General features: G+C 39.7%; 1 protein-coding gene across 1 annotated transcript; it reads left to right on the forward strand.

The window, feature by feature from the left end:
- On the forward strand, positions 1 to 26,290 carry LOC102021275 (lipid phosphate phosphatase-related protein type 4). Its single transcript, XM_005389095.1, has 7 exons — positions 1 to 198; positions 5,248 to 5,433; positions 14,626 to 14,755; positions 16,941 to 17,136; positions 18,703 to 18,760; positions 19,495 to 19,668; positions 22,414 to 26,290. The coding sequence occupies exons 1-7, from the start codon at positions 1 to 3 to the stop codon at positions 23,737 to 23,739; spliced, it is 2,268 nt and encodes a 755-aa protein (XP_005389152.1). The 3' UTR covers positions 23,740 to 26,290.
- The last annotated feature ends 1,468 nt before the right edge of the window (positions 26,291 to 27,758 follow it).

Consider the following 27,758-nt stretch of genomic DNA (forward strand, 5'->3'; position numbering starts at 1 on the left):
ATGCCGGTTGCGGAGGCTCACGCGGGGACGTGCGTGAATCATCCTGACATGAAGAAACCCCTGGGAACACATGCCATACAGCAGGTCACTCTTTCCCCTGCTGTTGAGAACCAGAAAGATCCAGAGTCAGCGGAGGGGCAGCTGCTGCACAAGGACTCAGAGAACATGAGAATACAGATTGCGCCCGAAGACGCAGAGGTCTAGTTGACCGCAGTCACGAGAGCCGTTCAGAAGCTGGAAATCAGGAGGACCTTGTGCGATACCTGGGGAGACCTCCTGGAAGCCTTTCTTCCCCTGACAATACAGGCTGCGGTGGAAGAGCACGTGGAACTCCAGATAGGTCTGCACCAAGATTCCTGCTGCCTGTGCTGATGGTTGGGGAGAGGACACTAAGTGGTTGTGGGGTCCCAATACGATGGGAGGCTGGAGAGAAAAAGCTACAAAAAATGGCTTTTGCCCCAGATGGCTCACTTAAGATGTTAGTAAGAATTGCCTCCTCAGTATTCTATAGCCGTGATGAGGAGGAGGCCAAGAAGACAACACAAAGAGACCTAGAAAAAGCAACGGCTTTTGCTGCAGCACTAAGAGAAACAGACCCTAAGTCTGATTCCCGAGGCCCCAAGAAGAACTCGACGACTGCATTCATCTGCTACCACTGTTAAAAGCTAGGCCACCTCGAGAGGAACTGCCCTAAGAAGCCCCATGGGCCATGCCCTGAGTGCAAAGGTGACCACTGGAGATCGGTCTGCCCTCTAAAGCAGATGCCCCAGAGCTCAGACCCCTCCTACCAGTTAGTCCAACAGGAATGAGGGGGCCTGGGGCATACTCTGCCTTCTCCCTCTGCCCAGACTGTCATCTCCATCGAGGAGCCCTGGGTAATCATGACTATGGAGGAAAAAGAAAACAGCCTGTTGCTAGATGCAGGTGCAAGTCTCTTGGTCCTTCTTTTCAATCCTGGCCTTCCTTCCAGCCGTCCACCTCAGTGAAAGAAGTCACTGGTAAGGAGGTAATACGCTATTTTTCACAACCCTTAGGCTGTAACTACTTGTTAGATCTTTCTTGCATATCTCTGTCTTCCTGAGAAACCACTTTGAAGGTACCACCATATATTACAGCAACCACTGATATTTTCCTACTAATCTGTGCATAACACTGTAATGTTTGTATTGTTCCTATGCTATTTCATAAATGGGTGTATGTTTATTACTATGTGTTTCTTACAGCAACCACTGAGAATAGTCAATGATTATTCAATTGGTCACTCATGTATAGCTTTATTTATTTTCTTTAGAAACCACTTGGAAGATACCAAAGTATAGTACAACAACCATTGATAATCTCCTACCACTTTTGTCTGTAACTCACTGTTATTTGTCTATTTATTTTCCTGAGAAACTATCTTGTAGGTAACAATATGTAAAACAACAACCATAGATAATTTCCTACCACTTCGTCTGTAATTCATTAAGCCCCCCCATTACTATGTTATCCTTCTTTTACTCTTTAAAATAAAAAATAAAATCCCACATTTCCTTGATAACTAAGGCCCAGAAAGGATAAGTGACTCACCCAAATTCCAAAAGACAGCAGAACAAAAAAGAGAGAAAAAGGCTTCTCCTGGTTTGGAGGCCAGCATGGATTTCCTTCTATCACACTGCCATCTTTTAATTTGTATCTATGCACATTAGTTTATGCATGAAATGTAGTGTCTAGACCTTTAATAATGTTACAAGTTCATTCTGACCTGTTTTTCCTTTAATAACACTAAAACTGTTGATGGGTTTACATAATCTGTATTTTTGCAACTTGATATAATCAAGTTAATCTAAATACATCAAAATTAGGTCGAAGGTAGCTTTATAGCCCATAAGGCTTTCTACTGTAGCTTCACTTCTACTGTCAATATGTGAAGGAAACCCTTTTGCCTACAAGGCAAAAAATACTATAGAATGTCATTAAAGATTGTACTGCAGAAAATAGAAAATTTCCTTGTCACATATGTTGACCAGTGACAGCCTTCTTGTTGGTCACAGTTTTTAATGAAATTGCTTTGATCTGCTAATATTTTTTCCAGCTTGAATTTCATATCCATACATTATATTACTATTTTAAATTTAATATTTTATATGATTTATATTCCAGTCCTCCTGTTTTCAATTTGATATTAATATAAAAATGTCCTTTTGAACAATTGAAGCTCTGTTCTTTGACTTCTTGTGACATTATTTATATCAAAACCAAGCTTGAAATTTCTTGTACAAGTGTTGTTCTTCAGAAGGAAGGATGCTGCTAATTAAGTCATCCCACTCCAGTGACATGAGCTTTGTACCTCCCACCTTACAGTCCCCCTTAGTGCAAGAATGGCAATTTTTCTCTTTTGCAAAGTTATGTTTAAGTAACTAAGAGGCATCTCAGTTTTAATATTTCCAAAGCAGAATCTTAGACTCCTCTTGGCCTAGTTTTCTGTCTTCCGCATCCCAGGAAATAGCACTGCTGACCGAATTGCTCAAACCCCAGATCCTTAAGTAAACCTAGACTGTTTTCTCTTCTTCACAGTCAACAGGTGAAGTCCTGTCATTTCTGTTTCCAATCTATATCTAGAGTATGCAGATTTCCCTACAGCTCTGGCTCTACGCTTTAGAAGAAGTTGTCACCACTATTCTGGCATTCTGGATCTGCCAAACATACACTAGCCTGTAGGCTCCATGAGTGAAGGGAGTTTCCCCTTTGCTTTGCTGCTATATTCTTTACATTTAGAGAAGTAACTATCACTTACTAGGTATCAATAAATATTTCTTGAGTTTTCAGTAGCCTTCTAAATGTTCACTCTGCTTTGCTTCAGACTCACTACAGTCCATCCTCAATGTGACAGCTAAATGGCCTTTGAAAAGATATTTCAATTTCTATAAAATCTCTTTTTTAACCTCCAAAGTGTTTTTTATCTTGCTTTGAATAAAATCCTAACTTTTACCATGGACTTGAATTCTCTGAAAAGCCTGATCCTAAATCTCTGGCTTCATCTTATGTCACTTCTTTCGTTTGATTATGTTTGTTGCCTGATTTTTATGTGGTATTTTTTTCTTGGCAGTTCAATCCCTGTTTAAGTGACCCCTAGCAAGAGATGTCTGCTTTGATCTGAAATAAGAATCCACCACTGCATTAAAACAGCCATGTTCTTTAGAAAATGTGTTTTTGTGGTATTTTATTTTTTACCTGCCTTCCTCAACTAGAATGAAGTCTATAAAGTAAGGACTTTGTTTTTTAATACAGCCATACTTCTAGGACCCTTAACAAGGCCTACTACTTGTAGGCTCTCAATAGGTATTTGTTGAAAGAATAAATAAGTAAATGAGATATCCCTCTTACCCTTCTTCTTTCTCTCTCTCTCTCTCTCTCTCTCTCTCTCTCTCTCTCTCTCTCTCTCTCTCACACACACACACACACACACACACACACACAGAACAGCATTTTCATCCTTTGGCTGTATCTTCATTGGTACACTTAAACAGATTACAGAGTAATCACCCACAAAATCTAATAGTCTTTACTAAAGAAAGTTTAACTTATTTTTATATCTTTTGTGTTGAGAAACTTTTGCTCGCCTTTCTACAGAAGATACCATATTCACCTTAATGGGACACAAATATGTAAAAATGAGATAATAAGTTGTTATTTGTATGATCTCAGATCAGAGTTCCACATGCAAACTATATATACAAAACCTGAGAAGGCATACAGGAAAGAAGAAAAATAATGAGTCATGTAATCTGTCTTTAAATGATATATTTAACATTCAAATTAACAAAAGAAACCCTTTTATATTTATAGAAACCATACATTTAAGATAATGTCTCTTTATCTTATGTGAGAATTATTTTTAAGAATTTACAATTAGAAAATTTTAGTTAAACAGAACTTTGACCTAAACACTACGCCTATTAATTGATGCTATTTGGATATTATTGTCTTTAACTGCTATTTACAGCTCTTAAGACAGAAGACTTTAAAACTAAAATTCGTGGCTTTAAGATCCATGAACTTCAGCTGTCATTTACTGTTTGTGACTGCTTATCACTTGCAAAATGAGGGTAATTACAGCGCCTAATTTCTATCCCACTTTAGAAAGTTTTAAACTAAATGAGTTCAAAATTAATGAATCAAATTGATTAAGAAGTTTAAACAACATTTTGTGATAGCAAGTACTAAATGAAGTATTTGTTAAATTAAAACTAAAATAATGTGGATTTAAGTGGAAATTTCAATCACACACAAGCACCATGAAATAATGATGTATTAGTCAAGACTGAAAGCTACTATTCGGCATTACTGGAAAGAGGAGAGCAGAAATAATCCGACATTTTGCATAACCAAAGAATCATGCATAGGGGAAAATATAAAGGTCTTGATGTACTTTTTGTTCTCTAGAAAACATTCATCTGAAAAGCTGAAAGATAATGCCAGATTAATCATACATTACTAATTTTACCAATAAAATAAATTATCAACTTGTTGCAAAAAGATCTCTTAGGAAAAGACTATAGAATGATGTCCTGTTAATTTTTAAAGCGAACAACTAGGAATGATGGATGGCCAGTAATGGCATTATCAAAAAAATCTTTCCTGTTTCATGAAGTAAATATTGTATCTTGGTTTTTTTTTTTTTTTTTTTGGTTTTTCTCCGGTACCGGGAACCGAACTCATGACCTTGCACTTGCCAGGCAGGCGCTTTGCCACTGAGCTAAATCCCCAGCCCAATATTGTATCTTGCACAAATAGCAAAGTTTTAAATCAAACAATCCTTTCATTTATTTATTCATATTAAGTTTATCAGTACACTTTAGATACACATAATGATCCCATTCATCATAGGGAGTTTGTACCTGTACATGATACATCTTGATTCCTCTTTTCTTTCCAGTCTCCTCCCCTCCTGGTGAGGGAGTGATGGAGCTGACATATTTGGGACACTGAGGAAAATGGGTAGGTGGGGTGGGAGACAAAGAACGGAAGAGAAACAGCACTTACAAGGTGTGGGATGCCACAGGCTCACAGCAGGCTGGTAAGTAGGGTGGATGTATTCATATTTTGAAAGCAGAAACCGTCAGACTTCTAAATGATTTTAACTCTGGACCAGAGAGGAGTCATAAGAAGGGGAGAAATCCACTTCGTTCCTCCTTCAAAACATACTGATGCTCTGTGAGTCTTGTTTATAGGAGTAAATTGATCTTCTGTGTCTGTCATTCTCAGCTGCCTATTCTGGCATCATCGGTGGTCAGCCTCTACTTCCTTGAACTCACTGATGTCTTCAAACCTGTACACTCTGGATTTAGCTGCTATGACCGGAGCCTTAGCATGCCATACATTGAGCCCACCCAGGAGGCTATTCCATTCCTCATGTTACTCAGCCTAGCTTTTGCGGGACCGGCAATCACGGTAAGAACTGCCCCGAAAATTGCATTTGTAAGCACCCCAAAATGAAAATAAACCCCTGTGTGTAATCAATAAGTTAAACAACAAAGGCAAATTCTAAGTCTTGGACCAGAAAGATCAGGTCTGACGTATTTTGACAGCATCTTGTAGCTTAAAATTATTGGTATTAAAAGTTAAAAAAAAACCTATATGATTTCAAAGATGATTGCCCTCTAATGATAACTTTAATGAATCATCCTGAGAAGTTTATAACTGTACTCTTCTCCTTGACTGGGTAATACGGGACATCTGATACACTGCTAATCAATGCACTTATCCTGTATTTATTTGCTATCTGAAGTCTGGACAACAGATAATTGTATACCAATAGATTTTCTTCAAAAAAGTGTTTTAGTATCATTTAGTTTCATTTTCTGTAGATTAGCACTTTATATTGCATTTGAGCACTGAGCTACAATTACAAGAGGTCAGAATTCCTACACACAAACAGAATATGATGTTTTCCATTCAGAATGGGTATTTACACTATAAAATGAGTGCATCAAGAAACACCCTAATCAAGCTGGGTATGGTGGCACACATCCGTAATCCCAGAGCACGGAAAGGCTGAGGCAGGAGGGTCACAAGCTCACGTCCAGGCTGGGCAACTTAGCTACTTGGTGAGATCCTCTCCCAAAATAAAACTTTTTATCAAAGGCTGAGGACACACAGTTCTGTGCAAAGGCCCTGAGTTCAATTTATACTTCCAGGAAAAACAAGTACCCTAACCTACTGCAACTGAATTTAAAATATAAATTTTTATGTACTAATGCAGAATATAAAAATATACTTCTAGATAAATTCATTAGTAAGTAAGATTAGTCAAGGCTTTTCATCATCTCTTCTGGCCCTAGACTGCTAAGGGAGGGATAAGATACATGTTTCACAGGCAAAAATATTTACTTCTGCTTGTAGGAACTCATGAAAGTCAGAGCAAGAACTCACTAAATTAAAAGCTGCATTTAAATGAAATTTTTATAAGGTGCTCTAATGAATCAGCTTATTGAATTTCAATACAATAACTTTAGAAAAAATCTCTGCCAAGACTTTGTAAACTCTATAATCTTTATATTCTATGAATTTGTTTTAAAAATTCTCTATGCTAGATAATAATTTGAAGAAAAACAAATGGCCAATGAATGCATGAAGAAATGTTCAACCACTGGCCACTAGAGAAATGCAAATTAAAACAACACTGAGATTCCATCTCGCTCCAGAAAATCTAGTTCACATCAAGAAATCAAGCAGTAACAAATCCTGGAGAGGCTGAGGGGTAGGAACATTTCTTAATTGCTGGTGGGAGTGTAAACTGGTACCACCACTGTGGAAATCAGTATGGAGATTCCTCAAACAACTAAAAGTAGAAATACTATTTGACCCAGCTGTTCCTCTTCTAGGTAGCATCACTAAAGAATTAAAGACATCGTACCACAGAAATGTATCCATATCCATGTTTATAGCAGCACAGTTCATAGTAACTAAATCTTGGGAGCAGCCTATGTGTCCATCAACAGACGTATAGATAGAAAATGTGGTATTTACACAGACTGTGCCATTCGGAAGAATGCACTTAGGTCACTTGTAGGAAAATGGATGTACCTTGAAACCATAATATTAAGTGAAGTAAATCAGACACACGTTTAAATACTGCATGATTATCCTTATATGAGAAATTCAGTATATAAATAAAGTGCAAACTAAATGACGGATAATAGGGAAAAAGAGAAAAAAAGTTATTATAATCCAGCATGGACAGTGTATCTAAAAGTGTACCTTGATTTACTATAATTATCTTATGTGTTTTGTGTGTTTTTAGTGTGTTATTCTCTATGTATGATAATTAACTTTATAAGCACTTATAAGGTAAATAAATGAATCTGATGATAGTCAAAAATAATCGTAACATACTGTTTGCACTATAAATAAATTATATAAAATAATCACAGACGGTAAAACTAGAATTTAATTTCCCATGAATCTTTATCGTTGGACTTAAATGAAGGCCTCAAATCACTTTGTAGATTACAGTAATGAGTTGCTCAAGCCGCAGTGACTGCAGGTTGATTAGAATTGTTAATGATATGCTTAGAAGTAGTTGGCATCTGAGAAACGTATTTTTAAGGGTGATATTGCTTAAAATAACAGGAACTTAACGTCATTTTTTCTAAAAAACTTTTAAAAATACACTTCAATTATTGGGCTAGAGCAGAAATACTATTTCCTTTAACACTATCACACCAGAAAGCATTTCTTAATTGGGGTACAGTGCCCAAATTTATTATAATTGACATATTTGAAATAAAATACTATGCAAATGTTCATGGTTCTGCCGAAAAGACTGTTAACATTTAATCACATAAATAATTTGCTTTTTTGTGTCCAGAAGTCTTCCACTAAAAGACTTAAAGCAAGTCTATTGGGAGGACCCCAGCCAGGACCATCTGTCTTGGGGTAGGGCCAGTGACCTTGGCCTCATCACTGTGTTCTGGCTTCTGCTGATTCCCTCACTTGCAGCAACAGATTTTTAATATGCCCTTTGGGGTTCCTTTCTAATTTTTATGACACTGGGAATTGAGCCCAGGACCCTCACACTGAGCTAGATGACCAGCCCTTATAATTTTTTTTTTTTTTTTAAGTTTGAAACAGCGTCTCACTAAGTCATTAAATTGCCCAGGCCGGCCTTGAACTTGTGATCCTCCTGCCTCGATCAGTGCACCAGCATGCCCGGTTGAAGACTACAGTTTTTAAGCACTCAATAAGGCACAATTTCAGAATAGTTCCTGTTTTTCATTTTGTTTGTTTCTGTGCTGGGGCATGAACCCAGGCCTTCGCACTGAGCTACATCATCAGCCTTTTTCTTTTGAGGCAGAGTCTTTCTCAGTTGCCCAGACTGGGTTTGAACTTGCAGTCCTCCTGGTCCAGGCTCCCAAAGCGCTAAATCACACACTCACAGAGATGCTTTCTTTACTGAGCTCTGAAGACTGGAGGGGAAATCCACTGTGCTCCTGTCCTCTGAGCTCACCTGGAAACCCCGTGCCAGCTCCCTGCACAGGGCATCCCCACAGGGCCCCAGCAGCTGTCAGGCCCTTCGATGGAAGGAGACACAAACCAGGGTACTATTTGCAGCCTGGACACCCAGCTGCTTACATATCGCTTGAAAGCTCCAGCGTATTCCAAGGTGTTGGTGACTGCTTTCTGCCACACTGGTTTCATAGATTTTGAGTAGACAGCTGGTTGGTGAGACAAATTTTGACATTGCTGAAGTTAAACACTATTTTTCTCACTTTTCATTCAAAATATATTCCATATTCCTAGATCCCATTCGAGTTTCCTGTTTCCCTCTATTTCTAAAGCCTCCCAAAACATACCTTTTCTCACTGTAAATCTGAGGATGGCTGTAGTCCTCTTGTTCTAAGACCCTAATTCTGACTGTAATCTTAGTACATTTGCTACTTTTCTAACTTTTTCTCTCTTCCTGAAAGTGCAAATAGCAAATTCTAACCTCTGCCTCTCAGTGCTGCCATTTTCTTTTTCATCTTCATGGCAGCATAAGCCTGTTTCAGAAATGGGGTCATGAGCCAGGCGCACACCTGTGATCCCAGCACTCGGGAGGCTGAAGCAGGAGGATCGCTGCAAGTGCGAGGCCAGCCAGGGCTACATAGTGAGTTCAAGAGCAGCCTGAACTGCATAGTGAGACCCTGTCTCAAAAAGAGAAAAAGAAAAAATTATATACCACAAATAGAGTCATGGAGCAGGGAGGAGGCAAGAGCAAAGAGCTTTTAGAAGTGTGAGCACAGAGGTTTCTGTTTTCACCCATTCACGCGGGAAGAAGGCAGGACAAAAGACCTCAACCAATTTTTATGCAAGCATTTAATATACATCATTTAGTATTTGCTTCTCAGATTTATTAATGTTTTGAGATGTATTTAAAATTAGCTTGTGTTCATGATGTTCTACATGAACTGTAAAAATTCCTTTTTCATCTGTGAAATGCATATTCTTAATTTTATAAAATTACTTTGAGCTAGAAAATATCTTCCTTAACATTCACTTTTCATTTACTTTAGAGTGGTAACAAAATAAACATTTTGTTTAAGTCCTATGGAAAAAGCAACACAGAATGTCAAGGCCCATCATAAATCTTCATGCAATCTACATGAACAGAAAAAAATGTGTGCTTTTGCTCCCTGAAAATACCATTTCATTACATACTGTTTTAAGAATGAATGCATCTAATTTTGTAGGGACATTCCATTATCATTTGAGTACACTGCTTGGAGGCTGTCATGATTTGGGGTATTTTTGCAAGGGGAAACAATATAATACAGGACACATGGTTTATAAGATTATTTATAATAGTCACACAGTGAATGATATACAAAAGAGTGCAGGAAATCTATCCACACACTAAGACCAAGGAAACTAGCCGAGGGCCGGGATCCCACAGAAATGTCCTGCATGAGTCCAGCTGAAGACCTAGAGCTCATAACAATGCCTCCCACAAGTCCAACTGGAGGCCCAGAGCCCACAACAATATCTCATGCAGGGCTATTTCACGGATCTGTGCTGGGAAGGCCCAAAGGTCAGTGATGGAAACTAGAAAGTCTGTCGCAGCAGGATGAAGGACCTGTGTGAGCAGGCTGAGGGACCTGCACTGGAGCCAGGAAGCGACACTCAAAGAAAGAACCAGAGTTTCTCTGAAAGGTACCACAGCCATGCTCAGCAACAGTGAGGTACTGAGCTCCTCCAGTGATCAAGACAGCTGAGTTCCCACCAGGAAACCCAACGCAGCAAGCTTCTCCAGGAGACTGAGCAGTGCACCATCTTCCCCTCTGGAGCCAGGAAGCGATGCTCAGAGTGAAGAGCAGGGCTCCCCCAAAGTGAACCAAAGCCATTCTCAGGGCCTGCAAGGTCCTGAGCTCCTCTGAGGATGAAAACAGCCAAGTTCATCAGGAAAGCCAGCATGATGAGCTCCTCCAAAACAACCAACAGCTCCTTACAGCTTCTACCAGCTCCCAACAGCCTTCTCAGTTCCCAGCAGCCTAACTTCTTCTCCAGTTCTGAGTCTTGTGCTGCTGGCAGCAGTTCTCAGGTGGGCCTCCCACACCCAGCACCACGCTTACTCAGTTCAGCTGGGTGACCACCAGTTGTCAATCCACTATAGAGGCAACCCTGTCCCTAGGAGACTATAGAAGCACAATATCGAATATTAAACATACCAGGAGTTTTGTAGGACATTCACTGGGAATGTAAACATTAAAGACACCATAATAAACACTGGAATGTTTTTATCAGTTTATTTTGTTTACAAGGAAAGCATTTTAGGAGGATTGGGATGCAGCTCAGTAGCACAGCTCTTGCTTGGCATGTGCAAAACCCTAGGTTCAATCTCCAGTATAGGAAAAAAAAAAGACATTTTGGCTGTGAGTTACCCTTATGGAACAATTCCAAGAGCAGGACCCTTATAGTAATAAGAAAGACATTTCCCCACAACAACTCCCCTGGAAGCAGAGTCATTACAGAATCTCTTCCCAAAACCATGACATCCATGACATTCGGCATAACAATAAAATGATTTGTGTTGTTTCTTTTCAAACTTGGGTGCAGCACAAAACAGCACATAATGAAAAGATTCTTGTCATGAACTATTTTATGTTCAGAAAGGACAGCAGCAACAAAAAATTTATTGTTAAACATGAACTCTAGTTTCATACTGTAACACAAGAACATACCACCCCAATGGGGGAAATAAGCAGGTGCATTTAGAAATGCACTAGGAAGTCTCTCCTCTTACCCTGAGAAGTCCCTTTAAACCAAATTCAATCACTTTGAAAATGCAGGCAATGACACATAGGTCAAGGTTAAGAGAATAGAAGGACGAAGAAAATATTAGTATGTTCCTCATTAAGAGGGAGACTTGGTGATATAAATACTGACAAGAAACCTCCACCCATATTGCATGAACAAATGAAAGAATATTGACATACTCCCTTGACATAAGAGTTCTGAACGTACTAAAAAACTAAAACAAAACTCCTAAAATCTCAAGGTCCTTTGAGACAACTATTGGGATGTATAAGAGACATCGTCCTAGTAACATTCCACCAGGAAATTCTTACGGAATTTAACACTCACTGACAAGTGTGCATTGTTACACACATAATTGAGAAGAGAAAAACAAAATTATTTACAGAACTTTTATTGGGGAAGTGAAGATGAAATCAATTTTAGTTATACAATGCCTTAAAGGAATGGGTGGTTAATTTTCTACAAAGGATGAATTGAGGCGGTGTTGTATTATTCTATGAGTCAGTGAAATATATCCTGTCTACAGCAACCACAAAATCTCGAGCATGCATTTTTATGTCTGACTGAAGTGATGATGCAGGACAGTCTTCAAAATATACAAATATATTAACTCCATTTTCAATTATTTGAAATAAACTCCTTCTGACTATTTCTATACTGATGAATCAAAAGATTTTATCATACTTCCTGATTTTCACATGCATGATTATTGGCAGAGTTCTTCTAAGAAAATTATTTCTCAGATTTTTGTGAGGATTATGATTTTTCATAATGGTGTATATGCCACATTACCTATAGAACTACATATAGCAATTGCAACATTTGAAGCAGTGGGGAAGAGGCTTACTGCCACCAGTTAAAAGCTCACACTATCTTCTTTAGCATTTTGTTTTGTCTTTTTTTCTTTTGTCTTTTTTGAGACAGGATCTCGCTATGTAGTTCAGACTGGCCTTGAGCTCACTTTGTAGCCCAGGCAGGTCTCAAACTCACAACAGTCCTCTTGCCTCGGCCTCCCAAGTGCTGGGATTGCAGGCTTACAGGCATGCACCACCACACCGACTACAGTGCTGTCTTAGTTAATTGTAACTTTATATTTAGTCTTGACATCTGGTAGTATAGCTCTTCTGGTTTTTTTTAAGAGCAGAATATATTTATTGAGGGAAAGAAAGCTTCTGTCCAAGAGAGGGACAGAAGAGGGGCCCGAGTGGGTTGCCCTCTTCTTTAGCATTTTACAAAATAGATCCTAAGGCAATGATGAGAATTTGGAAGTTTCACTGGGAAAGCTAACCCTAACCGTAATTTTAGCTCTAAGTATGGTTATGATCTTTACAGGATCTCTTACATCAGAGACTGTTGTTATCTCATGAAGCCCTGCTTTCTTCAGCTCCATACATTTTATACAAATCAACGTCTCATTTCATAACGTTCTGGGAGAACAATAATCCCAAATATTTGAAAACACTGCATAAATCCAACTTATAAATTCAAGCCTAACTGCTATTCTACAGAATAACTAATAACCTAAATGTCCAGGGTAGGAGGCAAATATGAATCCATAGTAAAGGTCACAAACAATCCAAAAAGATCAAGCAATGAGAGTAAAAGGTGTATGTGAAATGTGTCCTTGCTCAGTGTCCTGGACTAGTGGGAAACAATCAAATGAACAACTAAAGTCCACTTGAATAAAGCTATGCTGGAGGCAAGGATGAAGCCTACTGGAGCCACCTAACTCAATTTAGGGTACAGGAAGAGGGTTCAAGGAAAAATTCCTGAAGTAAGTGATGCCTGAGTCCTATTGAGTCCTTCCGAATGACTCATTTTTAAGAACTCGGTATGACTCAGGCATCATTTCCTTGAGTCACTTGTAGAGAAAGGGATGCACCTTGAGAACATAACGTTAAGTGAAGTCAGTCAGACACAGAGCTTAAATATGACTTGATTCTCTTACATGAGAAACCCAATATATAAGTGCAGTCCAGAGAAACAAGGGACAGAGGGAAATAGTGAGGTAGTTCTTTGGCACACAGAAAGAGAACCAAAGGTGGAGTGAGGGGGGAGGGAGAAGAAGGCAAGGAGATTAATTTGAAAAGGAGGGGGATGGTGAAGTGCTGTGATTGTGCACTAAGTCCCCATGAGGAATGTGATCATCATGTACTACAAACACGATATATATGGGTGAAGGGGACCAAGAGGAGGGATGGGGTAGAAGGGGAAGGAGGGTTAAGAAAAGGAATTGAGAACTGTCGCAATACGTACCAACTCCCCATGATGAATGCAATCGTAGTGTACTACAAATATGTACCAAAAAAATTGAAATCTCATATGTCGTAAATCCCTACAGTAAAGGGCATTGTTCCTAGACTTAAGATAGTCCTGATACGGTGGTACGGTTCTATGTCCATTATGAACATGTTGTCTAAATGGCTTATCTGTAGGAAATACTACCCTAGATTCTCTTGTAATCTGCATTCTCCAATAAGATAGCCACTAACCACAAGTGACTATTTTGTTTTTTGGGGTTTTTTTTGGTTTTTTGGTTTTTTTTTGTTTTTTTTTGTTTTTTGGTTTTTCTCCGGTACCGGGAACCGAACTCAAGACCTTGCGCTTGCCAGGCAGACGCTTTGCTGCTGAGCTAAATCCCCAGCCCACAAGTGACTTATTTTGAGTTTAGATTTATTTATTCTTTTACATGAATCCAATACAAAATGAAACATTCAGCTCATCTGTTGTAGCTAAATTTCAAGTGCTCAGCCACCACATGTGGTAGTGTCTACCATATTAGACAGTGCAAAAAGTAGTTTCTGTCTTTACGGAAATATTTATAGGACTACTGTGCTCTATGTAGTGCCTCCTTACACACATATTTTCCATAGATTCTTTGTTCTGTTAAAATCCAAACCAGTTAGACCTAATCTGCTAGTAAAATACGCTGGATCCTAATTCTGGTGCTTTATTCCTCCTTAGTTATCCTGTTTTCATGAATTTAGAGGTGAAATGCAAAGTCTCTAACAGGGTAGAATCAGCCACCATGTGATTAGTGAAGGAAGCGTCACTGGGTGTTGTTGAGCAAAGAGTTTAAAGCTTGATTGCTGGGACCTCATGGATATGCCAGAATGCATCAGAGTACAGAAGAGGCAGCCAGATCTTCTCGCGGGATCTTGGTTGCTTACCTGCCACTGCTAGCCCAAATACTCAGGAGAAATTGCTTATGCCTCTCAAAATTTTAAGAGAACACATCTTTGCTTTGTTGAATTGATGATGTGCTGAGACACAGTGTATAATTCTTATATAGTTAATCTAACAAGTATACCAACACTCTTCTGCCCTCCCCACCCCTTGTCTTCGCAGATTATGGTAGGGGAAGGAATTCTCTACTGCTGCCTGTCCAAAAGAAGGAACGGAGTTGGACTGGAGCCCAACATTAATGCCGGAGGCTGTAACTTCAACTCTTTTCTGAGAAGAGCCGTCAGATTTGTTGGTGGGTGTGGGGAATCAAAAAGAAAGGGAGTGCTTTTTCCAACAGAAATGTTGTAGTTAATTACAGATATTAAGTCTCTAAAGCTATAATTTAAATGTGTAATTTCAGCACATGATGAGTTTTACTTTATAGAAGAAACTGTTAAACACCAAAATTTAGGCTTTGTATCTGAAATGTATTATTTACAGTCATGGTCCTTGCTTTGAGGGCTAACATATCATGCATTTCAGTGTATTTTTGTTTTCACTTTAGTTAAAGCATGAATTTATGTTAAAGGATTTTGCTGAATGTGAACTCAGGTTTTTTTTAATGGAGATTAAATGTCAGCAGGCCAGTATGAGTAAATAACTCTTCAGAAATTAGTCACAGCAGTGATTCCATTAACTGAAGTTTTTTGTTTGTTTGTTTTTAATCCAGAAGTTTCTTTACTGGAAATGTCACCGTAGAATACTGCATTGTAGATATTTTTCCCTGGCTTTAGTTTCTAACTTTACTTCCTATTTTTTGTGAAACTTAAAGACAATCTATAGGCTTGGCCAAACACCAGCTGAATTAAGTCAGTTTCTAAATGCTTATCTCTAAAGCATGAGATATCTTACTGAATTTTGAACCACACGCCTTTTTTTGTTTGTTTAACTGAGTTGATTGGTCCTCTACAATGCATTGCACCAAACTGAATGCTGTGTATTTATTTCAGGTAAGTCAGTATAAAGTTACTTTTACCTATGCCCATTCAAAGGAATACATAGCTTCACTTAATATCAGGTTGATAAATAAATGCAGCTTTCTCATCCATGAGGGGAAACATCTTATCTCAGTGATTCTTCAAATTTGGCTTCTCTGCCCGTTTTCTTACCATCACATAGAGATGGTAAAGAAACAGTAGAACCCTCAGCAGGATTTGAGGCAAGGGAATAAAACTCCAAGACACCTGATTTCAGAGAAAAGTTTCCGTAACATAACAAAAGGCTTGGGAAAAATTGAAACACTGCTGTCCCTGAAATGGTGTCAATAACCCTATCCTCCGTAGGCCTAGAGATTCTCATCTTCCAAAGGTAAAATAATGATTTTACCTCCTCATTTTAACTCTCCACCAAGATTTTGTCTGCTTATAGGATTGAGAATGTAGAAATAAAGTTTCTGTCTCATACATCCTGGGTGCAGGTGGAGAAGGAATTGGAGTGGTGGATAGGTGGCAATAAGCAGAGAAGAAAGATGCAGAGCAGGATAGTGTGCAGCCCGGTGCTCTTGGTCTGGAGGGTCTAGTGAGGAATTACCCAGGTTCTTCTCATAATTTCTGTGAACAACTCAAATAAGAATCCAGGTGTTCAAGTCAGAATGAATTCAAGGAGCCAAGTTGACCTGCAGCGATGTGACGAGTTCCAGGTCATGTGTGTAAGAGGAGAAAGCTAGGCTCCCAAAAGGAGGCCAAGGAAGCAACTTCGTGACGAGTTCCAGGTCATGTGTGTAAGAGGAGAAAGCTAGGCTCCCTAAAGGAGGCCAAGGAAGCAACTTCGAGGAGGCACAGAGTTTGGGGGCCGAAAGTCCGTCAGGATTTGTTACTTGTGTTTTAAGACTGGCCCCAGGAGACAAACAAAAGATGATGGAATTTGGACAAAGATACTAGGACATCATCCCCAAACGCCAAACTTGCAGGCAGCAACTCAAGAAGTTGTTGCTTCCGTGACAGACCTACCCACCCTCTTCTCTATTTAATTAGCAGCCTTACGTGACCACAGCTGCAGTGAGAAGGGCTGGAGATCTAGACCATCATGATGACATCCATATGCAGCAACTCAGCAATGCTCAGCAGTTTAAAATAATTTCTAATTTTGCTTTGTTCCCCACATTTAACCCCTTTCAAATCACACAGTTGATCACCTGAACGTGCTCCAGGTGACTGACAAGCGACCTTTGGAAAATAATGTTAAGAACTATCTCTAAGAAAGGTGACAAAATGGCCTTAAATTACTACTTCAAAGAATACTTACTGTTCTTATTTTGCCCTTAAGTATCTAGTTAGATTGGGGTTCTTTTTAGTACTACTTTTTCAACATTAGTTGTTTAGAGAAAACAGTCGAAACAGATACTAAAGCTGGCTTATCAAGATGTAATACGCATTAGTGAGGTTGACACAATATCAGCATTAACCATAACTTGGTGATTTTTTTTCGTTTTCTCGCAGGTGTTCATGTGTTTGGACTGTGCTCTACAGCTCTCATCACGGACATCATACAGCTGTCCACAGGATATCAAGCTCCATACTTCCTGACCGTGTGCAAGCCAAATTACACCTCTCTGAATGTGTCTTGCAAAGAAAATTCCTACATTGTGGAAGACATTTGTTCAGGATCTGACCTTACAGTTATCAACAGTGGCAGGTTAGAAACGGAGACCTAAAAGCATTCCATCTCAGGGCTCTAACTATTCAGTAATAGGTTGGAATACCACTGCAAGTGTGCCTTTTTCGTAATAATGAGTTTGATTTTGTTTTTCTTTAGATTTTCAATTTAAGGATATTTCTGACAAGGATAAATAGAAATGTACATTTGGCCCATTCCAAACCCTCTCTGCCTCCAAATGCCAGCTTCACCGTTAGGCTACTGTCCTCCTAACACTGCCTTCCACTCATGTTTTGTTGTCTGTGCACTGTGATTTTAGGTTACCACAGTGAACTTACTATAGAGTATTTACGGTCTGTTATGGCTTACTGAACATCTGTCATCGTTGTATCTTCACTGTATTCTTATCAAAAGAATCATGTGAATTTTCTCTTTGGTTAAGTTTGAGAAGAGGTAATATCAAGCTTTATTTGAGTAAACCCAGATGACCTTAATAGCTCTGGCCTCACATTTCGGAAAATAAGGAACAGTATAACTCAAGGAACTACCCTGAACTTTGAATGCACTTAATTTTTTCAGTCCAATAAAGTAAAACTAAGTTCTATGACAGGGAAATTACCTGAGGAGCTAAAAATAAATAGGTGAAAGAGGGAGAAGGGCCATTGAATTTGTCATTCAGTGAGCTCGCGAAGATCTTTCGAATGGAGAAAGGCAAGTTGGTGCGTACAGTTGAAGCATGAAAGCCTGATACTTTGTGATTATATACATTCAGCTTCTCACAGACAGTTCAGTAATTCTGGACCTGTATTCAAGACCTGCATCCTATACTCTTTCTTAATCCTAGTACAGTACCGGTGTTGAGTAATAAGGCCAAAGAATGAGGAGAGCACTAGTACGTGTGGGTATCACTTTTCCCTCTAAGTCTTTGTAAGAATCCCGGTTGTGTTTGGCTGCCTTTTTCCCACGTGTTTTTCTTGATCCTGTGTTTCAGCCCTAGACCTTGCTCTTTCCGTTGTTTCACTAAATACAATGCTCTGTGATTCTTGAGATAATTCCTTGAAAGCAGAATACGCTGACAGACATTTTGTTAAAAATACACTGCTCTTCTGTTTTCTAGAGTATAAAAAATTCAGATCTACAGCTTTAAAAACATAATTTTGTCTTTTTAAATGTTTATGTAAATGAAGCTATATATTTAGGAGCATATAGAAGGTTTTAAATCTTTAAAACCCTGGCTTTTATGAACTCTTAGTTCAACTTAATCCTAAGAATACTACTATGAAGAATACTCATGCTGAGGATAACTGTGTTTTCCAACCCAATTTCTGTTTCCAAATGTCATTTCTGTAGCCCGACCTCGTGGCCTCTTGTCGAGCTGGTATTTACTCAAACTGGAAAGTGGATCCTACTACTCCTTAATGTTAATGGTGACGAGACGTGGGTTTTTTGAAACCATTTTTTGTTTCCCCAGAAAACTAAATTAAATGCATTGTCTATTGCCTAGTGGCTCTATGTTGAATATTTTAACCGCCCGGTGTTCTTGAAATGATTGTTAGCAGTGTATCTGAGCTAAAATGCATAATTTGACTACATTCCTTTTGGCAGGAAGTCATTCCCTTCTCAACATGCGACCCTCGCTGCCTTTGCAGCTGTGTATGTCTCAGTAAGTAACTAGTTCTTTTTTGTTAAATTGTGTCCCATAGAAAAACCACAGCAGTAAGTGTTGTTTCCAGATAACTGATTAGGTTGTACACTTCAGCACTGCATCCCTTCAACGTGATGACATGCAAAGCAAAGTCAGATGCATTACTACTAGAAAAATAACACAGTAAAATAATTTTTCTGCACAATCATAGTGTTTATTTAGCCTTGCATCCTTTTAATACAATATTATATTTTGTGGGAGGGTACTGTGAAATATGTACAGGTTACAAATACTAAACCTGAAAGAACTGCAGTAAATGCACACAAATACACAGATACATTGCTTTCAGTATTTGTGTAGCAATGGAGAGCTCTCAGCCAGTGTAAATTGGATAAATGTCATATGGTGGATATTCATTTATCTAATTAATATAATGTCCCATGAAGTTTTTGTGGAAAAAGGTCTAAAATTGTATGACGAATTTCATGGTGATTAAACAGATGTCTGACTCACTCTAATGCTTTAATTTTTTCACATTTTATATGATTCAATAAAATACTTGTTAGATGAATTTTGCCAGGTATTTCCTTTCTTGGCAGGTAGAGAATATAGTCAGAGCAAGGGGAAATGGAACTGTAAATTTGGTGTCTACTGTATCACTTACACTTCTGAATTTAACTTTTTTATTTGATTAGAATTGTTTCACAAGATGACCCTTCTAACATACTTAACCCGCGTCTTTCATTTTTAAGATGTACTTCAATTCCACACTAACTGACTCTTCTAAGCTCCTGAAACCTCTGCTGGTCTTCACATTTATCATCTGTGGAATCATCTGTGGACTGACACGGATAACTCAGTATAAGAACCACCCAGTTGACGTCTACTGTGGCTTCTTAATAGGAGGAGGAATTGCACTGTATTTGGTAAATAATTTATTGTTGTGGTTGTTGTTATTTGACCAACCACAGTTTATAAAGAAAAATACATAGAATATTTTGCATGACAGTAATTTAATCCAACATATTTTATATTCATGAGAAACTCCCTGGCCACATCTCCACTTTATGCCCAACGACATATCCCACTTTCAGTGAGTAAATTTATTGAATTCTTACTGTGAGTCAGAATTGTGATGTGAGAAGAATTACTGTATTTTATCCTTACAGCTGGGGGAGGTAGAGAGGGAGGGGTTGGGGGAGGTAGGGAGGAAGGGAGAAAAAGAGACTATGATCACTAGTATAGTTATCATTTTACAGATGAGAAAAGTGAACATTATTGAAAATAAGGTTAGTGAAAGTGAAGAGGGTACACAATTTAGAGAGAGGTTGCATAATTTGCCCAGCCCAAATGTAGCACCTGGATATAGCTACTTTCCAACTAAAAGTAAATTCTTCAACAATGTGTTACTTTCAAATCTGATCTCTGAGATAAATATATGCCACATACAAAAGTTGAGATTGTCCATTTCATTCAGTCATGTATTCATTCATTTTACATTTATTCAGTGTCTAATTTTTGCCAGGCACAAGGCTGAACATCAAAACAGTGAAAAATAAGATGCATTTTGAACAATGAGAAAACTAACAGAAACGTGGTTATGATGTGTAAAACAATGTGATATGGTGTAAGAAAGTCCTACGAATAGTGAACTGCTTAAGGAGTAGAGAGAAGCCTGCATGGAAGTGATGCACTGTTTTAAAAAGGAAACGGAGAGGAGCTGATACAGGAAAAAAGTAGTTGCTGATAGCTGCACCTGAAAATGGCATTAGAGAAAAGGATTACAAAGAATAGTAAAAGTACTAACGTATACAGAGGTTTACTTCTAATTTAGTAGAGTCAGAATTGTCACTTTCAGTCTTATACTTACATGATCTCTTCACTGGAGGAGAGGGGGTCACATGAAAGTTGGTGTGTAGACATCGTACACAGGCTTAGGTTGTCATGGGAATCTTAACTGGCAGTGAGTGTTATGGAAGAAATACAAAGGCTGAGAACTGCTTCTTGGTAGGCTTGTGCTTCTTTTGCACATTTTGAAATCATAGCGTTCTAGAGTTTGCACGGGCTATTCAGATCAAAGGATTTGAACATGAATTTCAATTTTCCTGCTCGTTGGCCAAGTTAGGTAGCCTTTCAGAAGCCGGTTTCTCCATTGCCAAAGTGATATGATCTGACCCATATGATAACAATAACTAAACGATTATATCACCGTAGGTGGCACTGGGGATTGGGAAGTAGAGTCAGTGCTTACGTGATCTTGGAGGTTTTACTCGGAAGTTTACTTATATGCTCTTGCAGGTTTTGCAATTCTAAGTAAAACTATTAACAGAACATTAGTTAGTTCAGTCTGACGAGCTCGGGTGGTGAAACCAGGAATTTTGTTTGTTTGTTTGTTTTTCTCCGGTACCGGGAACCGAACTCGCGACCTTGCGCTTGAAACCAGGAATTAAAATAGCTAGAGACGCAGGAGCTTGAAACCGTTTCATTCCCGTTCGCACGCTCTGCTCTGAAATGGGGAATTTATCAGTTCGAAACCCACGCTGTTTTTCATTATGAGCATTCGTAAAATGTTAAATCCACGAAACTCCATTGCTTACACTAGAAAAGTAGACAGTGGCAACCTTCTGTTGAAATTAACACAGAAGGAGATATCTGCTGCTTGATCTTATCTCTAACTGAAGCTTTTTAAAACAGTGAAAACCTAGCAGAACTATATCTCCTGAATATACAAAGGGTAATGATTTTGAGTCTGAACTTCAGCGTTTTCCAAATTTAACGCAAACAAAAATTGGTAAACTGTGTATGAAGACAAGATGAAATTTGGTTCCTATTTAGGTCAGTGGCACCACTTAATTAAAATTGCCCGACGGAAGGTCAGGTTTTAATCAGGAGGAATGTGCGTGCCCAGTCTGGTTATCGACTTTGCCCGCCAATAGCACTCCCTACAATGCTGATCACACTAGGCAGAACCCAGTGTGATTCGTAACAGCACCCGTCTCTGACCTCGTTTCAAACCTGGCATCTGCTTTAGGAATGGTCCATTGTTCTATATTTTCTGCACCTTTTCAGACTTCTGTCATACAGCATGATTGAAAATGGAAGTAAAATAAACCATTTGAGCTATTTGAGGTGTCACTCAACAAGAAGTTCCTAAATCCAGAAGAATGAATTGCTTTGAAAGGCAGAAAATATCCTTATTTCTCTCATTATCTGCCTTCTCAAAATACACACAGGGTGAAGGGCATGGTGGTGCACACCTGTTACCCCAGTACTCAGGAGGCCGAGGCAGGAGGATTGCCATAATTCTGAGGGCAGCCTGGGCTACATACAGAGTTCAGCGCCAGCCTGAACTACATAGTGAGACCTGGTCTGAAAACAAGCAAAAACCTAATGCAAAACAAAACAAAAAATGCATCGGGCAAGTGGCCAAACATCAGAGGAATGAAGAAAAGAGCAAGGCCTGTGCTTCTGCGCAGCTAGTTCACTGACCTATGAGACAGCTAATACAATGTTTCCTTTACTAAGTGTACCTCAGTTTTTTGTTATTTGCATTAGTGGGTGGTGTACAGGGGACGCAGACCTTTTTCGCGCCCACCAGCGGGATCTGCTCAGGGCATTCTTATAACTGTGCCTTCTAGTACTTGATAGTCTTGTCTTCCCTTGCATGCCAGGGCCTGTATGCTGTGGGGAATTTTCTGCCCAGCGAAGAGGGTATGTTTCAGCACAGAGAAGCCCTCAGGTCTCTAGCAGACCTCAATCAAGACCCCAGCCGGGTTTTATCAGCGAAAAACGGCAGCAGCAGCGACGGCATCGCCCACACGGAAGGCATCCTCACCCGCAACCACAGAGACGCCAGCTCCCTGACAAACCTCAAACGGGCGAACGCCGACGTGGAGATCATCACCCCTCGGAGCCCCATGGGGAAGGAGAACATGGTGACGTTCAGCAACACCCTGCCCAGAGCCAACACCCCGTCGGTGGAGGACCCCGTGCGCAGGAACGCCAGCATTCACGCCTCTATGGACTCCGCCCGGTCCAAGCAGCTCCTCACGCAGTGGAAGAACAAGAGTGAGAGTCGGAAGCTGTCCCTGCAAGTCATGGAGACGGAGCCGGGCCAGTCGCCGCCCAGATCCATAGAGACGCGCTCCAGCTCCGAGCCGTCCAGGGTCGGCGTGAACGGAGACCACCACGGGCCCGGCAGTCAGTACCTCAAGATCCAGCCCGGCTCCGTGCCGGGCTGCAACAACAGCATGCCCGGGGGGCCGCGGGTGTCCATCCAGCCGCGCCCCGGCTCCTCGCAGCTGGTGCACATCCCCGAGGAGACGCAGGAGAACATCGGCAGCTCCCCCAAGAGCAGCTCGGCCCGCGCCAAGTGGCTGAAGGCCGCGGAGAAGACGGTGGCCTGCAGCCGCAGCAACAGCCAGCCGCGCATCATGCAGGTGATCGCCATGTCCAAGCAGCAGGGCGTGCTGCAGGGCAGCCCCAAGAACAACGAGGCCAGCGCCGTGTCCTGCACCGGCTCCATCCGCTACAAGGCGCTGGCGGAGCACGAGCCCGGCGGCATCGTGCGCGTGGAGGCCCACCCCGAGAACAGCAGGCCGGTCATCCAGATCCCGTCCACCGAGGGCGAGGGCAGCGGCTCCTGGAAGTGGAAGGCGCCCGAGAAGGGCAGCCTGCGCCAGACTTACGAGCTCAACGACCTCAACCGGGACTCGGAGAGCTGCGAGTCCCTGAAAGACAGCTTCGGCTCCGGAGATCGCAAGAGAAGCAACATTGACAGCAACGAGCACCACCACCACGGCATCACCACCATCCGCGTCACGCCGGTGGAGGGCAGCGAGATCGGCTCCGAGACGCTGTCCGTGTCCTCCTCCCGCGACTCCACCCTGCGCAGGAAGGGCAACATCATCCTGATCCCCGAGAGGAGCAACAGCCCCGAGAACACCAGAAACATCTTCTACAAGGGCACCTCTCCCACGCGGGCCTACAAGGATTGAGGGCTGGCCGTTCCCTCCCGAAGACCGCGCGTGGATTCTGCCTGTTCCAGAGGGTTAGGACGCTTTCTCACCCAGTTAGGTTGTTCGCCATCAGCCCGGAAGGCTACCAGCTCGTGAGAACTACCATGCTGAACTTGTAGACTTTACATCCAGGGAGGGGTGAAGCACAATGCAAGAGCCTAACCAATGCGACGATGTGACGAGTTTCCTTGCTAAGACCCGTCGTCCAGTTTCAAAGGTTTTGCAGAGGGTGATATCCAAAGAAAGTGGTTTCCTTCTGTATACTATTCTACTTCCTGAATGTGCCAACTTGGGAGATTTTTCTTTATAATTAGCTGTGGGAATCCAGAACACACAGGTTCCCCCCTGCAGCAGAGGCCATGCAGTATTATATAGTCACTTTGCAGAATCTGCACCTCAAACTCAGTATGGGTGGTGCTGGTCATTATAGTACATATACCGTGTAAACTCTCGGACTCTCTTTAGCTGTGAAGTAGTGGTGTGCGAATCCTTGTCGAAGAAATGCTACTTTATTAAGAGGATGCTGGCTACTTTGTGTTAGAGTAGGATACCTACAGCTTCCCCGGTAGTGGCTCTCACAGTAAAAAGAAAAACAAAATGTTTCATGTGCATTTCTTCAAAATTATGCTTTCTTCAACATCAAAACTTGTGTAGGAATATTTTCAGTGAAAGGGAATAACTAGTACTTTTTCTGCATAGTTTTCCTGCTGCTTACTTTTTATTTAAGTACAGGTACTGTTCTTGAAGGATCTGTTTTTTGTGAGTAAATTTGCATAACTTGAAAAATATATTGTTTTAGAGACTCTTTTGAAATCGTTGTGATTATATTTTGCATTTTATGGCTTCTCTTTAATTTATTACTTAATTTTGTAGTGTTCTAGATATGTTCTATTTTAAGAGCAGAAATAACAATTGACATTCCTTGAGCAAAATAAACTGCTGTGAAGTTACACACAAGAAATCTGAGCCAAAACTTGACATTGTGGGTGATACTGCCAGATGCGTTGGTTAAATCGGTGTATCCTTACGTTTCCAACTGGCCACGTTAGGCTGCCATCTTAACGCGTAAGTAATCCAAAACTCTCAGTTTGTCCCAGATTACTTCTCCTTTTCAGTATCCTGACAACCACTAAATTAAAATCCCAGTGGTTAAGTTTTAACCTATTCCTTAAAATATTTCCATGAATTGAGCACCAACAGAAAGAATCTGGGCAAAATGCAACACGATAATTAAAAGTATCTCACAGTATAAATTAAGAATGCATCTCTTCAAAATATCTGAACAGGCGCAGCTTGGGTGCTTAACAGGTGATCAGCAGTTCTTGCAACCTACCTTGAGTTAAACCTTGAGCCCAAATCAAAGGAAACTAATACTGACAATGAAAAGACAAAACAAATATTCTGAAGCATTTTCCAAGTTAAATATTTAAAGTCTGAAGAAATATTTGGTTCTTGGAATTTGGCATTAAACCTTTTTTTTTTTTTTACACCATGTCTTAAGAATTCTAATGTACACTTGATGATTGATTGCCAAGAGAATAAAGGTAAACAACGTGGGCTGGCTGATCTGATCTTAGTTCAGTTTTCCGTACGAACAAGAGTTGTTCGGATATGAACAGCATCACATCATTATCAGTTTCTGTGGGAAAAGGGCAGGACTCTCAAGAGAAGCCAACCTCCTAAAGCATGAGGATTTAGCTGAAACCAGCAAAACCGAAACCTTGGCAATAAAATAGACTCCACCACATCCCTTCTGGCAGTGTCCTTCTCAGAGAAGGCGGTGGGAGTAAAATGCTGCCTTCCCCACTGCGTACCATCGCTACCATCGTGGCACCCCTGCTGGCTTCTGCCAGTGTATAGAGGGCAAGATGGGCTGGTTTTAGTACTCTGAAGAAAAACTAAGCTGCAGCATTTCCGGTGCAGTGTGATATTTCCTAATTTTTCATACTTCTTAACAAAAGATTTTAAAGTACTTCTCTAGTCATTGAGTTTTTGTTCTTTACATAATATTGATACATTCTTTTTCTACTCAAAGTGCCAAAGGCTACAGTTTTTAATGACTTAACTAATTGTACCACATTGTTAAGGAAATACACAATAGACACTATAACTCAGACCTCTGCATGTATATTTGATAACACATCTTTTATAAAAAAATTACAAAAAAATTTGTTTACATTCCACTGGTACCTTAATTTAAGATAAATCACACTAACAGGTGGTATCTCTTCTTAGTGTTCTATTACCTTATTTGCAAATGGGAGCACTTCTTCCTTTGTTAGGCTGTGCTTTATTGATAAAACGAAGTATTGAATAAAGAGAGTTAATTATCTTTTTAAAGTAAATAAATTATGAAAATATATAATATATATATAAAGTATTGTGTTTAATAAAATGTTATGCAATGTTTTCCAAACTGATAAAGTTTGTAAAGTGCTATAAATGTATTTTGTTAAGTAAAGATCAAAGCTATTGTGTGAGTATATTGTGCTAACATCATAGAAATAAAGATTAGATTTCTTCATCAAAATTGAAATATTTTGGTTTTTAATTCAGACAGAGTATGAATGAATAATTACTTAGCTGACAGGAAACCAGATCAGGATCTAAGAATAAGTCAAATTGTGTCAAAAAGAGAATTACACTAAGAAGTTCGTCAAACATGTTTCTTGTTCACAATTTTTAGTTTATGTTTACTAAAGGAGCTCTTTTACACTTACTTAGATGTAGATTATTTTACTGTCAATGGCTTTATAAATATGCCAATATTATAGAATATTAAAAAGAAAATATGAGTCAAGATTAAGTGTTTAGAGTCAATTTTTGATGAAGAGTGGTAGCTGTGCATATTTCCTGAAATATTACCACCCTCTGTGCACCCATGAGCATGAATGTTGAAGCTTTTCTTAAAAGACTACATCACTCTCTTCCAAGCTGCTAAGTACTCATTATATGAGTTTTACTGCCAATACTTCTCTTCCTCACTAGAAGGTGTTAATGCAGGTTTTCAGACCACAACCAGGATTTATGCTTTATGATCTTTAAGGGGCACGGTATGTAGAATGAAGGATGAAGTTAAGAGTTATACGGGAATACGACCACCTTCAAACAGCTGCCCGGCACAATCGAGTTTATTGACTACTGGCCAACTACATCATGATTGCTGCCTATGGAAGCATTAAAACCTGTGAAACCACAATGTCTTACTTATAATGGCTGAAATACCTTTCTCAGTTTTGAGCATTTTCATCTCTAAAACAGGAACATTCAGCTATATTACACTTTATAAAGGATAGTTGGAAGTCCCTTCTAAGTGTCCATGAATTAGCTTTGAGCAAATTATTGATATAGCTTTGAGCAAATATAATTAGCTTTGAGCAAAATATTTGATATAATTAGCTTTGAGCAAAATTATTGATATGATAATGGAAAATAATTTGCTGATCTAAGATGACTAATTAATGTGCATTATCTTCTTTGACCACAAGATTAATAGAGGCAAGCTGATCTGACCTGCAGAGAGCCTGCACCGACATTTTATCACATAAGATACCATGATAGGTGACTTATACATGTGCACGCCTGCTCCAGTGCTAGTCTCACAAGGGTGCTGGTGAGCAGGTTCTCAGTTACACACCTAAAAAGTTATCATTAGGGAAATGTAACTTCTGTCTTTTAAAGACTGAGTCTGAATTTAATGTCATTTTTTATTATATTATAGGATATTTTATATTTTATTATTTTTGGTCACAAGGAATGTAAAAATTTATGCTTGATCCAGAGCATGATTTAATTAAAATAATGTAATTAAAAGAAGGGAAAAGGAGTGCCAGGGATATAGCTCAGTAGCACAATCACCTGCTTGGGAAGTGCAAGGTCCCAAGTTCAATTCCTGATACAAAAAATAAAAAGGAATCAAAGTGGCTTAATCCAAAAGGAAAACATGGCCTGCGAAATAGATGATTATCTGCTGATGATACAGTGCTTAATTTTTTCTG

Source organism: Chinchilla lanigera, unplaced genomic scaffold (genome assembly GCF_000276665.1).
Source record: "Chinchilla lanigera isolate Chin_1 unplaced genomic scaffold, ChiLan1.0 scaffold00034, whole genome shotgun sequence".
Lineage (NCBI taxonomy): Eukaryota > Metazoa > Chordata > Mammalia > Rodentia > Chinchillidae > Chinchilla > Chinchilla lanigera.

Excerpts from the sequence above, each read along its gene's own strand:
- LOC102021275 (XM_005389095.1), top strand. The coding sequence starts at position 1 with ATGCCGGTTGCGGAGGCTCACGCGGGGACGTGCGTGAATCATCCTGAC. Across the intron at positions 5,434-14,625 it reads TTGCGGGACCGGCAATCACG|ATTATGGTAGGGGAAGGAAT; the intron begins GTAAGAACTGCC and ends TTGTCTTCGCAG. Across the intron at positions 14,756-16,940 it reads AAGAGCCGTCAGATTTGTTG|GTGTTCATGTGTTTGGACTG; the intron begins GTGGGTGTGGGG and ends GTTTTCTCGCAG.